Source organism: Balaenoptera acutorostrata, chromosome 2, assembly GCF_949987535.1.
Source record: "Balaenoptera acutorostrata chromosome 2, mBalAcu1.1, whole genome shotgun sequence".
In the NCBI taxonomy this organism is placed as follows: Eukaryota; Metazoa; Chordata; class Mammalia; order Artiodactyla; family Balaenopteridae; genus Balaenoptera; species Balaenoptera acutorostrata.
The window spans coordinates 12,114,503-12,128,331 of record NC_080065.1 but is presented as its reverse complement, the minus strand read 5'-3'; the positions used below and the strand labels follow the sequence as shown (position 1 = coordinate 12,128,331).

The following is a 13,829-nucleotide window of genomic DNA, read 5'->3' as shown; positions in this document are numbered from 1 at the left end:
GCTGAATGTGCAAAGCCGGAGACCACTGAGGACCGCAGCTTATCACTTACGAGGTGCACCCGGATGCCCAGGGAGGGAGTGACGGCTGCTAGCAGCTCACCAAATGCCTCCGCACCGTGAGTTTGGAGGGTGGATTAAGGATGTAATTACTGGTGAATCCAGCAACCGAGAAATCCAAATGCTCTTGTCCATCATTCCAGGTACTTGCCTTTAACCTGAGCCATGTTTGGTCCTCCCAGGCCATGTCTTGACTTTTGCAAGAGGCGAAGCTCCCACGGCCAAGAGAGACCTACCTGCCTGGCAGTCCCCTGAGAGCAAGTTAATTTGGGTCTCCTCTTTACTTGCTAGGGTCTCCCAGAGCCAGCCTAGTGAGAGCTGGTCCCACGTAAAGCCAGCCCCCTGCACCTCCCAAGATGGGAGTAGACCCAGACTAGACAAGTGTTTTGGTGTCTGTATTTTATTTAATATCAGCGTGTACTTCTTTCTAATAGGAATTCTATTAACAGTCATCTTACTGTTACACGTCTTACTTACACGATCATTTTCCTTTTTAAAGCCGTAATAGCTGTCCTCTAGAAAATACATACTTTGTACTTTGAACCGTGGATACCATCCTCCCCCAAATCGTACCATTATAAAACATGACCTTGACCCTGAAGACAGCCGACAGGATCTGATTTTAAGCTATAGACAATAAATGCCCTGGTTTTTAGCACCTGTCTAGTCAGCGTTAACTATTCACTGGTACTTCCCTATATTGGAATTCAGAAGAATGACACTGAAACAGATGTATTCAGAATCAAAGATGGGATGGTTTTAAGTGTAAGTGCTACTTACTGAAATGATGTAACATTAGAATGTTTAATACATATGTATGATAGTTACACAGATTATCTGATGGATATTATTATTATTATTATCTGACAAAGTATTCTGTTATGCCCAGAGCATGTCCCTGTTGTAATGAGCTGATTTGGCCAGTGGAGGCAGTATGCTAGTCTAAGCACAGTTTATCTACATTATTTCATTTGAACTCACAACTGTTCCATAAAATAGGAATTGTTCCCATTTCACAGATGGACATTGAGGCCCAAGGAGGCTACTTATCTGAAGTAAGATTTGAACCGGGAGCCATCTGTCTCCAAAGCCCAGTCCTCAAACGCTGCATTTCACAGCTTTCCTCTGTGATGCTGAGTCCCCTCTGAGCTCTGTAGAGACAGGGGCAGAATGCGGTGAATTTCCAAACAGATGCTCAGCTCACCCCAACACTGTCGGGAGGCCTGGCCGGGTTTCTCTCATAAGCTATGGTGACCACTCTGTACTGTGATGAATGCAGACACACATACTGGTCCAGAAAGGCCCCCCTGTATGAAATCCATAAGATGCAAGCTAACGATTAGAATCATGACTGTATTTATCGTATCTTCTTTGCATCCAGCACAGGAGAGAGAATAAGGTAAGAGCAGAGGGAAGACAGAGGAGGGAAAGCCATAGGTCACACGATGAGACGGTCTTGTGTGTAAAGGGCATTGGTACAAAACTTAGAGTGCCTTTCTGGAAATACGTGTCTAGAGGGAAGATGGGGCTTCCCAGGCCCTGGTAAGGTAGCTGTCACTGTACCTTGTGTGTCTGTGGGACACATCGTTTACACGTAGGCCATCCTCGCCCTACACACTCAGTACTTGGGGTGGCAGCCTTCTCGAAACGAGCAGGTGGTGAGGTGTTGGCATCTGGATCGACAATCAGCCAAGCATCTGTGGGTGGCGTGTCATCTGGAGAGCAGTCTTCTTAGAATCCCAAAGAAGAGCATCCGCCCACCTGGAGACCCGACCCCACACGTCTCTAGGACAGACTCAGAGGCACAGGCTGGGTTGTGCTTTGTCCCAGAGTCATGGCATCCTGGGGTCAGCGGGCCTGAGTCAGGGAACTAGAGGCACCACAGCCGGTGCTGAACCTTGGCCTTCTCGTTGAAACAAAGATGGAAACACGAGCTCAGACATTGTCCCCAGAGGAGCACCTTTGCTCATGCCCTTTGAAAAGATATGACAAACCCTGCATGCCAAATCCTACAAGGAATGGGGTTCCTGATTATTTTCTCTAGATTTAGGATTCTGCCTAAAGCCCTTGAGTCGTGTTTCATTTCCCTTTAGCGAGACTCCCTGGACAATGCCCTAACCCTTAGGGAGAAGGGAACACGCTTGTCCTAAGGTGCCAGTAGCCCCTGCCCACCGCGGACCCCCAGCTCCCTGTTACCCTGGGCCTGGCTGAGCTGGCCGAAGCCTTGCTGGCCCAAGAGCCGCCAGCTAAGAGGACCAGCAGTGCCATCTTGTGGGAGTTCTCGAAGGTCCTAAAATCAGGCGGAAGGCGGGAGACAACCTTGACTGTCACGCTTTGAAGAATGACACACGAAGAAATATATGGGTTCAGTCAAGTGAGATGGTCCCCTCTGGTCACCAGCCATGCTAATTATTACTTTGGTGTCCAGAAAATTAATAACCCAAATAAATGAACACCAAGGCAGAAAGATATTTCAAGAACTACAGTGGCTAGGAAGGATTTTGTTTTCCTTCTATCTACTAGGAAATGTATTTAAAATCACCCCTGGCGGGAATATATTTTTCCGTAAACTCTATGAAAACACAAAGCCATAGGTATTAAAGTCCAAATATAGCCGCGGAATCTGCTTCTAGATCACCTCAAGGCTGTGTCCTTTCATGAGGAGGGTTACCAAGGAGATGCCTTTTCCCAGGAATCTGTTATGGGAGCAGGACCCAAACCAGCCCACCTCCATCACTAAGAGAAGAGGGGCCTTAGACCCCATTCGCTCTGCTGACAGCAGCAGACTAAACTGTGCCCCTTCCTTCTCTCTGTGCTGGGGCATCATGTCCTTCCCATTACACGTGCGTGTGCACACTCACACACACGGATCTCAGCCTAAACTCCGCCTTCTCAGGCTCCGCCCAGACTCCCCTCTACGAAGTACCTCCCCCGCCCCGCTCCGCCCCGCCCCCAGTGTGTTAGCTGCTTGTCAGAAAATGAAATTGAAACCCTGACGCAGCTTTCTGGGCTTGAGTGTTCATGAGAACAGCGCTCCCTGACTCACCAGGTGGCTTTGACTTTTAGGGAGATTCTCAGGGGAAAATCCCTTTCTGAGCGCTCATGTGCTTTCTCACCCGGAAAGGAGGGAGTGTCACGTGACGACCGCTCCCTGGTCCTGATGTAGCCTGGATGGCGCGGCGCTCCCACCACCGCTGACGGTGTCCCCGCCAGCTTCGTTCCGTGCTTGCTTCCTGTGCTGAGACCGGGAGCTGTGGGTGGAGGGGGAACTAGTGGTCTGGATGGAGCCTCTCGCCGCAGGGCAGCGGCCTCGCTGTGAGCTCAAGTGGCCTCATCACTTTCAGGCTTTCTTCCTGTCTTCAGTGGGCTGGGAAACTAACAACCAAGCCCAAGCCGTTCCCATCATGTAAAAGTAGGACTCAAATAGATCAAGGGCCCAGAGAGTTTTTCTTCAAGTCCATGGTTTGGTGGCATCTGTTTTGTGTATCCCAGACCCTCCTTTTGCTTACTTGGGAGGTTTTCTGTCCCAGATAAGCAGGGTTATTCTGCATGGCTAGGGGATCTGAAGATGAGGCAGAGCTGATCCAGTTGTGAATTAGCAGTGGAGACATAAGGAGGGGCTGGAGATGTGTCATCCTCATCCCAACACCTACCATTTGCTGAGTGCTTGCAGTGTGCCTAGGAGCATGTGTACATAGAGAGTCACCTGGCGAGGGAGGGTCCACTGCCTCCCGTTTTACAGATGAGGAAACTGAGCCTCAGAAGTTCACATGCCAACCTACCAGCCAATCATTGGCAGAGCCAGGATGGTCTGACATCAGAACCCACACTCAGCTGGCGTCCACCTGCCACCTTTCCTCTGGGCCTCCTTCTTAGACTGTGTTGACTGCATGTTGACTTGGTGGATAGTTTGAAACCTTCACTGGGCTTTGTTCCTGAAGCTCGGGAGCTGAGATGTGGGTGACGGTGGGACCTGTGACCCAACAAAGAACACGAAGCTGAGAGCTCCAGACCCGCGTCCTCCAGGCTCTGTCTCCGGGACCACGAACAAGGTTCAGCCTCTTCCAGCCACCCATAAAATTGGGATAACACCAGCTGAAGAGAATCAGTTGCGTTAATAATTTATGTGGAAGCACTCTGTACCCTAGTTAAGTGCTGCAGACATAAATGATAATTTTCAAGAAAAAAAATCCATTATCAAGTCAGAAAGTAAATGCTTAGGCAGATTTGAATACCTTGTACCGTCTGGTTGAATAAGGGATATTCTGATTGCATTTAGATTACTTACTTAAAAAATCTCCATCTCTAAATCATGTATAGAAGCCAGAACCTAAAAATAGAGGCTGCTCCATGACCCAATTCTCAGCCCTAAAATGAGGGCATCAGGCTGATGCCCTGGGCCGCCCTTGTTCCAAGTCTGGCTTGGAGCACTTATCTACTGTGCAATTGTCCGGCAAGTTACTGAATCTCTCTGATTTACTGTTCCCTCATCTGTAAAATGCAGATAATAGTTTCTACTTTGTAGGGTTGAAAGGTTAGATATCACAGTTCTGTGTAAAGCCCTTAACTCAGTGCCTGGCCCACGATAAGTGATCAATAAGTAGTAGCTGTTACCATCTAATATTCCCATCCTGCAGAGAAAATAGTGAACAAACAACTCATTAAAAACTATGTGTCCCCATCTCCTGTAAACAATGCCCGCTGATTCTTTCAGAGCGTATTTACACGAAGAGGAGAAAGCATTTGCAGAGGATGACTTGGTGGACTGCCTTGAACCCAGATCAAAACTGCCAACATGAAAAGGATTCTATGAAATAGAACTCTTGGCAATGCCTTTGCTGCCATTTTGACTACTTGCAATGGGATTAGTGACTTGCCTGGGTTCTCGGTCTTACTGATTACTCTGTGTGTGTGTGTGTGTGTGTGTGTGTGCACGTCCCCATCCCAAAACACTCCTGCATGGCAACTCAGCGACCTCAGTCCTTGTCAGGATGCTTGAGAAGGCGTAGGCTGACCAGCCAAGCGGGAATCCTACCCACACCCGACCGCCCCACTTCATGGAAGCCTATTTTTAGATGGAGAAGGGGCCCTGCACTTTTCTGAGGGTGGAATCCCCCCTTAAAGAGGATTTCTAAGGGCTTAACCCCCCGGGGTCCCAGGAGAGAAGGGAAATGGCTCCGTATCACCAGCTGGGAAAGCGGGCCAGTGTAGCGGAGCGGGCACTAGTCACTCCGACCAGGTTACCTATCACCAGCGATCCAGGGAAGACGGTCAGCATTTTGCTTCTCGTCAGGGCGCCCAGGATCACTTCCCCAGGCTGAACTCTCCGTAGCCCCCGAGAAGGGTAGCATCCGTGTGCCTGGACCAGGCGCACGGGTGTCCTGCAGAAGGCTGGGCTGCCAGAGGAGCTTATCTGCAGTGTCCACTGCAGTCTCGGGCAAGACCCTAGAAGCCGCAGCGGAACGGAGGCGGGGAGGGGCCTGAGGCTGTGAAGGAATTTGCAGTCGTGCCCGTGAGTCTGGGAAAGAGCCCTGCTAACCTTCCTCAAACATGCAGGGCCTGTCCCACGGAGGAGGTCGTGGACTTGGGTTGGGGCCGCTGGGCGAAGGGCAGGGAGCCAAGGGCCGTGTCACCATGAGGCCACCCAGAGGGCCACGAGCTCCTCGTCTGCAGAGGCACGAAGGCCTCGGCTGTGGCCGCGCTCCACATGGGCGGGAAGCTGGACGAGGTCACCATTAGGCCCCCGTCCAGCCCCAACTCACCAGCCAGTGGATTCACACCTCTCAGGGCTGGACAGAAAACATCCACATGGCCCGGGGCCTGCGCTGACAGCCCAGGTTGTGAAGTCTTAGGACAGAAAAAAGAATGTGATCTCAATTATTTTTCTACGTGGTGTTTTGGATAAGAGTGAAATAAAATATATTGAAATTTATTTCCATATTCGCTGTTTTAGAGTTCAGCAGAGTTTTTAAGATATGAACTCAGTTTTCTCAGCCCTGGGGACTTTCATTTAAAGATGAGACCGTGAAAACACAGTCCTGAAGGCGTCTGCTTTCCACAGGGTCATGCATTCACTAAGCATTTCTGGCATTTTGTCCTGCCTTCTGCCTTTTCTGAGAATGTCAATAAGGCATAAACCTTATTCATCAAGGAAATTTATAAAATAAAGAATAGGAAACTTTTGTTAAGGACAAACGACCCTGTTAAGAATTTGATGTGGTCCTTGACAGGTGAATACTGGAAACCTACGTGCATCAAACATTTGGCATCTGCACAGGCCAGGTGTGGTGAAGTTGCAGTTTCTGTGGATGTGTAGGAGGGTTACCGGCGCTCTAATCCCTGCTAATTTCATCAGGTTCGCAGTTTCTTTAAATTTAAATAAATATGGTTTTCAAAAACTGGAAAGGCCTGAGGATGTGGGGAGGACAGGAATGATATTTTTCACTGTCTCTGTTTCCTGGGAGAAAGTACTGTTGCTTCTTCAAAACAACATCTGTCAGAATGATTTTCATCAGATTAAATAAATCCTCAAAGCCGCTATCACAGTTTATAGAATCTTGGAAACGTAGGTTACGCTTCGCCTGGAACCCTAATGGAATTTAAAATCTGTGTGTTTTTGCAAACACAGCTTCGAGAGCAGACACTTTACTGGGGTTTGTGAATTTAAGCTACCATGTCTCAAAGAGTTTAGGAAGTGTTTTTACTACATAAATGTAATAGACAATCGTTTACCAATTTGAGATGCTATTAATTGTAGATGGAAAAGGCATTGAGCTTGGGGCTCTTTGGCCAAGCCTGATGAAAAGCAGCATTGCACAGTCTCTGACCAAGAGCTGTGTGAAAACGGATACCACTCTTAAGTATGACACAAGAGGCCAGCCTTCTGTCATCTTTTCACAGGCAGCTGCCATATGTCCTTACGGTCAATTATGGCCTTTTCAGTTTTTTAGAGGAGAGAGAACTTTGTTGCCGCGGGGTGGCGGTGGGGGGGGGGGGTGTTATGTCCTAAAGACCTTGAATGATCAATACAGATTGATATTTATTATTCCTTGCTGCACAAAGCTTACTCTTAAAATTAGTTGCTAAATTTAATCCCAATGAGATACCACTTCACACCCATTAGGATGGCTACTAGCCATAAAAAAAAAAAAAAACCCAGAAAATAATAAGTGGTGAGGATGTGGAGAAATTGAACCCTTATGCATTTGCCTGTGGGAATCTAAATTGGTGGAAATGCTGTGGAATGCCGTTTCTTGGTTCCTCTACAATATTAGAATCTAGAGCATGGTTCTCAAGCTTCAGATGCAAAACCCTTGACCGTGAAATCCCTGGAGACAGAGCCTGTGGGTGATTTGGACAAGTCAAAGCAGGATTCCTTGGATTCCAAACAAATCCAAATGTACTACATCAGGGACTTAACACTTGAGCCAAACTTACTCATCCCTGGCTGACTATTGATCCCATAGCCAAATCATATTTGTAATAAAAGAAAAAAAAAAAACCCAACCCAGTTAACCACACAACAAAAGCTAAATAAAACAAAACCAACGTCACATAGGGAACATTTCTGTGCTGCTTAGTAAGACTTGAAGTTTCTTAGTCTCATGGAGTAACAGAAATTACTTGGGGGAATTTGGGGTGTTTTTGTTAAACTCTTTGGGATGTAAACAGTGAACTTTCTGAATCCTGAGACTTTTGCCTGCAGCAAAAGAAAGCTAAAACAAGGGCCCCTGCAGCAGGGCGGAACAGCAGAGCTGGTGGAAGGCGAGCTGGGCAAGTCAGGGATGGATTCCGCTCTGTCTGCCCACAAGACCAGCCTTAAGCAAAACTGGCCACTTCTGGGAGCATCTCACTTTCCCCACTGGCCAGCCTTGCATTCATCTACAGCTCCCGGGTCCCCTTACCTCTGGCTAAGGCATTTCAGAGGTGTGCACACCTATGTACTACCTGGAACTGTGTTCTGATGCTTTTAAACTATGACACATGCAGTTATTTTTTTAAAGGCATAGAAGAGTCTATAATGCCATAGAAGTAAGCTCGCCAGATACTAAGTGCAGAAAGCAGACTACAAAACAAGGTGATTCTTTTGGTAAGAAAAACGGAAATTTAAGAAGAAAACAAGTGCATCTGTCTATCCATAGAAAGGAAGGCTGGAAGCACATCCCACGTGTTAACAGTGGTTATCTCCAGGTGGTAGAACTACAAGTGGTTTTAACATGCTTGGCTTGTTGCTTTTCAACGATGAACATGTACTGCTTTGGTCCTATATTCCGTCCCCTCGGTATTGGTGACAGGATGGGCCAGCTTAGTACCATGAAAGAGGTTAAGAAATGGTAAGAGCTTCACAAGGACCTTACTTTTTTTTTTTAATTTATATTGGATTATAGTTGATTTACAATGTTGTGTTTGTTTCAGGTGTACAGCAAAGTGAATCAATTTTACATATACATATACCCACTCTTTTTTAGATTCTTTTCCCATGTAGGTCATTACAGAGTATTGAGTAGAGTTCCCTGTGCTCTACAGTAGGTCCTTATTAGTTATCTATTTTATATATAGTAGTGTGTATATGTTAATCCCAATCTCCCAATTTATTCACCACCCCCCTTACCCCCTGGTAACCATAAGTTTGTTTTCTACATCTGTAACTCTGTTTCAATTTTGTAGATAAATTCATTTGTACCCTTTTTTTAGATTCCACATATAAGTGAAATCATACGATATTTGTCTTTCTCTGACTTACTTCACTCAGTATGACAATCTCCAAGTCCCTCCATGCTGCTGCAAATGGCATTATTTCATTCTTTTTTATGGCTGAGTAATATTCCATTGTATATATCTGGAGAAAACCATAATTCAAAAAGACACATGCACCCCAATGTTCACTGCAGTACTATTTACAATAGCCAGGACATAGAGGCAACCTAAATGTCCATCAGTGGAGGACTGGATAGAGAAGATGTGGTACATATATACAAAGGACCAAATGTTTTTAATACTTGGGGTCCTTTAGGGGCCAGGAGCTTTGCATTGGCTCTGGAATCTCACCCGTTAGAAGCTTCCGGAAGCCGTGGACTCTGCGAGGACTCTGGAAGGGGAGCCCCTCAGCCCATAGGACAGGAAGCTCCCTGGTTGGAGTCTCCCATTTATCCAGCATGACCCTGCTCCCGCCCTGCTCCGGGGAGCGCCCGGGTCCATATCTCTTGAGACCAAAACTACTGCGCTTGCCCACAGTTACAGTTTAAGGATTAACCAAACACCGAAAGAGGGCTCTTTGGTGACGCGCCCGCTGTCTGCTACAGTCATTCTCCTCTCTCTGCCTGAGCTCAGCCTCCGGAGGAGGAGGACCCGCTAGTGTCCTGCGTGCAGCAGCCGGCGGGCCCAGGTGATGAAATAACAGGAAGAGGTGTGCCTCCCGCTTCCCACTGCCTCCCGAGGGCCCTCGTTTGTCACACGGCCCTGAAACCAGTCTGCGCATGCGCGTCTCCTGCGTGCTCCTCTTCTGTGAGTCGTGATGGTCAGTGCCTTCTCCTTCTTGTCTTGCAGCCCGCCCAAGCCGACCGTGTTCATCTCCGGTGTTATCGCCCGGGTAAGAGCCCTCTCGTCACATCGGGGCCTCGGCCGCGACGTCCTGACGCCTCCTCTCCTTAGTCAGCCCCCCTTGTCCGCCCAGGTCCGGAGGTCCCTCAGTCAGTCGCCCCCTGTCCACGGGGCGTGCTCCTGTGCACCCGCCCAGCAGGGGCGGGTGGGACGGGGGTGACGCGGAGCCCACGGCCCGAGCTGGCGCAGCTGCCTCTCCTCCGTCCTCGCCCGTCTCCCTTCTCTTCAGACTCAGCCAGGGTCAGCAGAGGGTTTCAGGGTGATCTGTGAGCTGAGACTGTTTTTACATTTTAAATGGTTGAAAATTTGAAATAAGAAGTATACGGCGTGACGTGAAGGTTACATGGAATTTAAATTTCTGTGTCCCTGGATAAAGTTTTAGTGGCACACAGCCTTGCTGTTCAGGGATGTATATCATCTACGGTCCTTTCGTGCTGCACTGGCAGAGTGCAGAGAGTATGACCGGAAAAGCCTAAAATATTTACTGTCTGGCCCATTACAGAAGGTAGTTGCTGCCCTCTGAACCAAACTGATGGGTTTTGGTCACTCTCTTTGCCTTTCAAGAGCCCCCTCTTCTCGTGAGACCTAACGTTTCTGTAACCGCAGACCTCCCCCCAGCAAGCCCCCATCTGGGGGACAGTGCACTAATTCCATCCATCGATCTGCGGCTCACAGCCCATTCGAGCCCTTAGCATATGATGTGTAAAGAAAATGCCACTGGTGGGGACACCTCAGCACAGCCATCCAGGGACCCTGGGACAGACGGACGGCACATCTACTACATGGGAGGAAATCAAAGGTCCACACAAATCTGAGGTCACCCCACGGCTCAGCCAAGAGCTCGCCATGGCTCTGTCCGGCCCGGGGTGGGCTGGACCCCAGCCCCTGTCCCAAATGCACAAGAAGGCAATTCCTCCCTGAAAAGCAGCCGGGTACCTTCTCTGAGACTCGGCTGGTTGAATCTGGCTTATCTCACAGCTTCCAGCCCTGCCCTGTTGTGTTTCCTTCCCAACGAGTGCTCCAGGCCCAGCTCGCAGCTGTGGCAGCAAATCTGAATTTAAGACCCTGGATTTGGTTCTTTCTTGCCCCTCAGTTCAAAAAAATCACAAGAACTGTTCTAGCAGAAGAACGCCATCCAACACCCAGCTTAGTTCTGAGCGCGTCATGTGGTACCTGCTCCCATGGCGTGGCGGCAGGGGCAGCGAGCTTTCTCACCTTCTGGAAGGGACACGGGCCTTGGTGCCCGCTTGGGCTCTCCAGACAGCTTCAGGACCCCCAGCAGTCCCAGGAGGCAGGCTTCTACCTGCCGACAGGTTCCCCACTCCATCACCCACCCGCCCCGTCCCCAGAGGGAAGCCAGAAGATGCTGGGTTTGGGTCTTGCTCGCGTACTCACTCAGCTGTTCACGGTTGATGAACCAGTGCTTTCCGTGTCTCCCGCCAGGGCGACAAGGACTTCCCCCCGGCGGCCGCCCAGGTGGCCCACCAGAAGCCCCACGCCTCCATAGACAAGCACTCTTCCCCGAGGACACAGCACATCCAGCAGCCTCGCAAGTGACTGCCGAGGACCCAGCGCCCTCACCAGCCGTGCCTCAGTTCCCCGACACTTGGTATTTCCCCAGCAAAGAGAACTGGCATCTTCTTCAAGGCGCTGCTCCACTGGGAAATTTAAGAAAAAGCAAAGCGCCCCTCCCTTTGCCTTGAATTTCCATATCTAAAGCTAGAATCAGACCCCAATGCTTGTTTCCAGGGAGTCCTGGCAGGTGCTGTTTGAGAATCACTGTGGCACTACAAGTGCCCTTAGCAGAACTTGCTAAGACTTGAGTGAAATGGAATTGTTCAGAGTTTAGCTTCAGTTCCGGTTCGTCAATTGCCCTGGTCTTAAAAACAAGCGGGCACAAATTTGGGAGGGTTAGATCAGGTCAGGGGAAAACTCAATCATTTCATGCTTTTCGGTAAGAGGACAATAAGTCTTAATACCTAGTGGGGAGAGAAAGAGATGAGAGCATTAATTACAGAAAAACTGAGCAGGGGAGCCTTTGGAAACAGGTAACAGCATCACTGCGTTTCTCTCCTTTGTGTGATGAGGGATCACAGCACAGGGCGACACCAAGCACTCCCAGGAAAACCAGGGAAAAGCTTACAGCTTTGAAACGGCTCTTTTATTCCAGGAGTCATCTTGCTGAAAAATTTGCCCAAAGGGAATACTTCCAGAATGAGGTTTCTCAGTGTGGGTCCCAAGTCCTGCATTGCCCCACCATCCAGACAGGCTTGCCGCAAAAACAAGGCAAACCTTCATTTTTTTCAGTAATCACCTCTAGAGCTGCTCTTGAGTTCTGGGAGTGAGCACTGACCAGGTGGAGGCACAGATGCGTAGCTGATTCTGGAACACTAGAGCAAAAGCATTGACCACGTGGAAAGACCAGACGAGAACCTGCCCTTCGTCTCCCTAGGGAAAAGTAGAACTACCACGTGCCATTTGAGCTAGAAAAGCCTGTTCGTCCATCAGTCGAAGTGTCAGGAATTCCCTCTGCCCAAGGGCACATGTACCTGGGCCCGTGTTCACTTGGGCCTCTCAAATTATCCTACGCTTTCTGCCCAGGTTTCCTACCCAGAGCTGCCTTAGACTGCTCGCTGGCTGATGGCTATTGGGTGCCCTGCTTTTCTGAAAAGCCAATGGGCTCGTTTACTCAGATGTTCAAATCTCCCGGAGCAGGTGCTTTGGGAGAGGGTGCAGCCCAACTGGCACGCTTGCCAGCATGGTGTTTGCCGCGGGGTCAGCAGTGGCGGCAGTGGGCACACCACAGCCTTTCTGATGCCCTTTCCAGCTCCACATCCGCGACTGGTAAAGGTGACACAGACCTCACAGACCCAGCTCTCACCCTTCCCTAAGGAAAGAGCCAGCCCTACTTCACATCCTAAAGGCACCGTTTGGTTTCCCATCTCACTGACTTGCGGCAGCCGGGGTCTCACCCTCAAGGCACCGTGTAGTCACCTCTCGTATTTCTTAATCGCTGAGATGTTGCTAAAAACTGAGGCTGGCTTTTAGAGATGCAGACAGGGCGGGCAGCCTCCTCCCGGCCGTCCCCTGGAGCCGGCATCTCGGAAGGATGCTGAGAGCAGGCAGCCCTAGGTCAGTCTGTGGACCACTGCACCCTCCGCTGCAGAAACGAAGACGCATCCTTGATACTTCTTAGTGTGGCAGCCAGGCCTGCCGTGCTGTTTCCCAAGGTGCATTTTTCTTGTCCTTTTAGCTACATCTGGCATGTATCCGTAGATCACTGAAAGCAAAATGTTCTTCTGAATGAGTTTATCAATGGTTAACCTCAAGAATAATAATGATTATAATAAAGCTCCTGCATTTCTTCTCATGGTTTGTTTTTTCTTACATCTCAGAGACTTCCTTTTCATTTTACTAGAGTTGCCAGATGGTTTCAATAGAAATACGAACATGCAAAAATGAGGGGTATTTTCACAAATTGTTTCCCAGACACAAAGCCAAACTATTGGACAGCAGGCACCTTGAGTCTAATCCTCTACTTTAAAATGTCATAAAATGGAAAAGCTTAATGCAGTTGATTAAAACGCATTCCTTGGGTTCAGCAGCTGGCCCCGTGTTAGGAAGGCCCTTTGGGAACAGACTTAGAAGGAATGATTAGTAGTAAGCCTAGGGATGGCTGTGAGCAGCTTTTGATAAATAAGCTAATTTATCCAAAGGTCTTCTGGAACTTTTATGAGCAGGATGAGAAAATAATCACAATCATTAAACCTCAAGATCCAGAATCAGACTACAGATTTGAGTTGGGAGAGACTTTGAGGTGTTTTCACCTGATGAGGACCTGGGGGGCAGCCTGGCAACCCTGAGCCTGGGGATGGCAGGTATGGCCAGAGTCTGCATCTCCCAACAACCCTCACCTCTCCTTAGCCCTTAGGGTCACCTCTGGACGCTGCAGTTTGTATTCACGCATCCATCTCCCTTACTGTTGGGTTGGCCAAGAAGTTCATTCAGGTTTTTTTCTGTAACATCTTACAGGCGAACCCGAATGAACTTTTTGGCCAATCCAGTAACTCGAGGATGGAATGAGGGTCTTAATGCATTTAGTGTCACTGGGTAGAGAGTCGTTCTCGGTACATAAATATGAATAGAAATGCCAAACACACTCACTGTGGAGC

At 48.9% G+C, this 13,829-nt stretch overlaps 1 protein-coding gene across 1 annotated transcript in view; it reads left to right on the top strand.

Moving 5' to 3' along the window:
- Positions 1–13,027, top strand: part of DAP (death associated protein) — a 61,251-nt gene extending 48,224 nt beyond the window's left edge. Inside the window, exons 3-4 of the mRNA XM_007188254.3 lie at positions 9,604–9,646; positions 11,101–13,027. Coding sequence (XP_007188316.1) covers positions 9,604–9,646; positions 11,101–11,214 — 157 coding nt within the window. The 3' untranslated portion in view covers positions 11,215–13,027. The remainder of the gene's footprint in view (positions 1–9,603; positions 9,647–11,100) is intronic.
- The last annotated feature ends 802 nt before the right edge of the window (positions 13,028–13,829 follow it).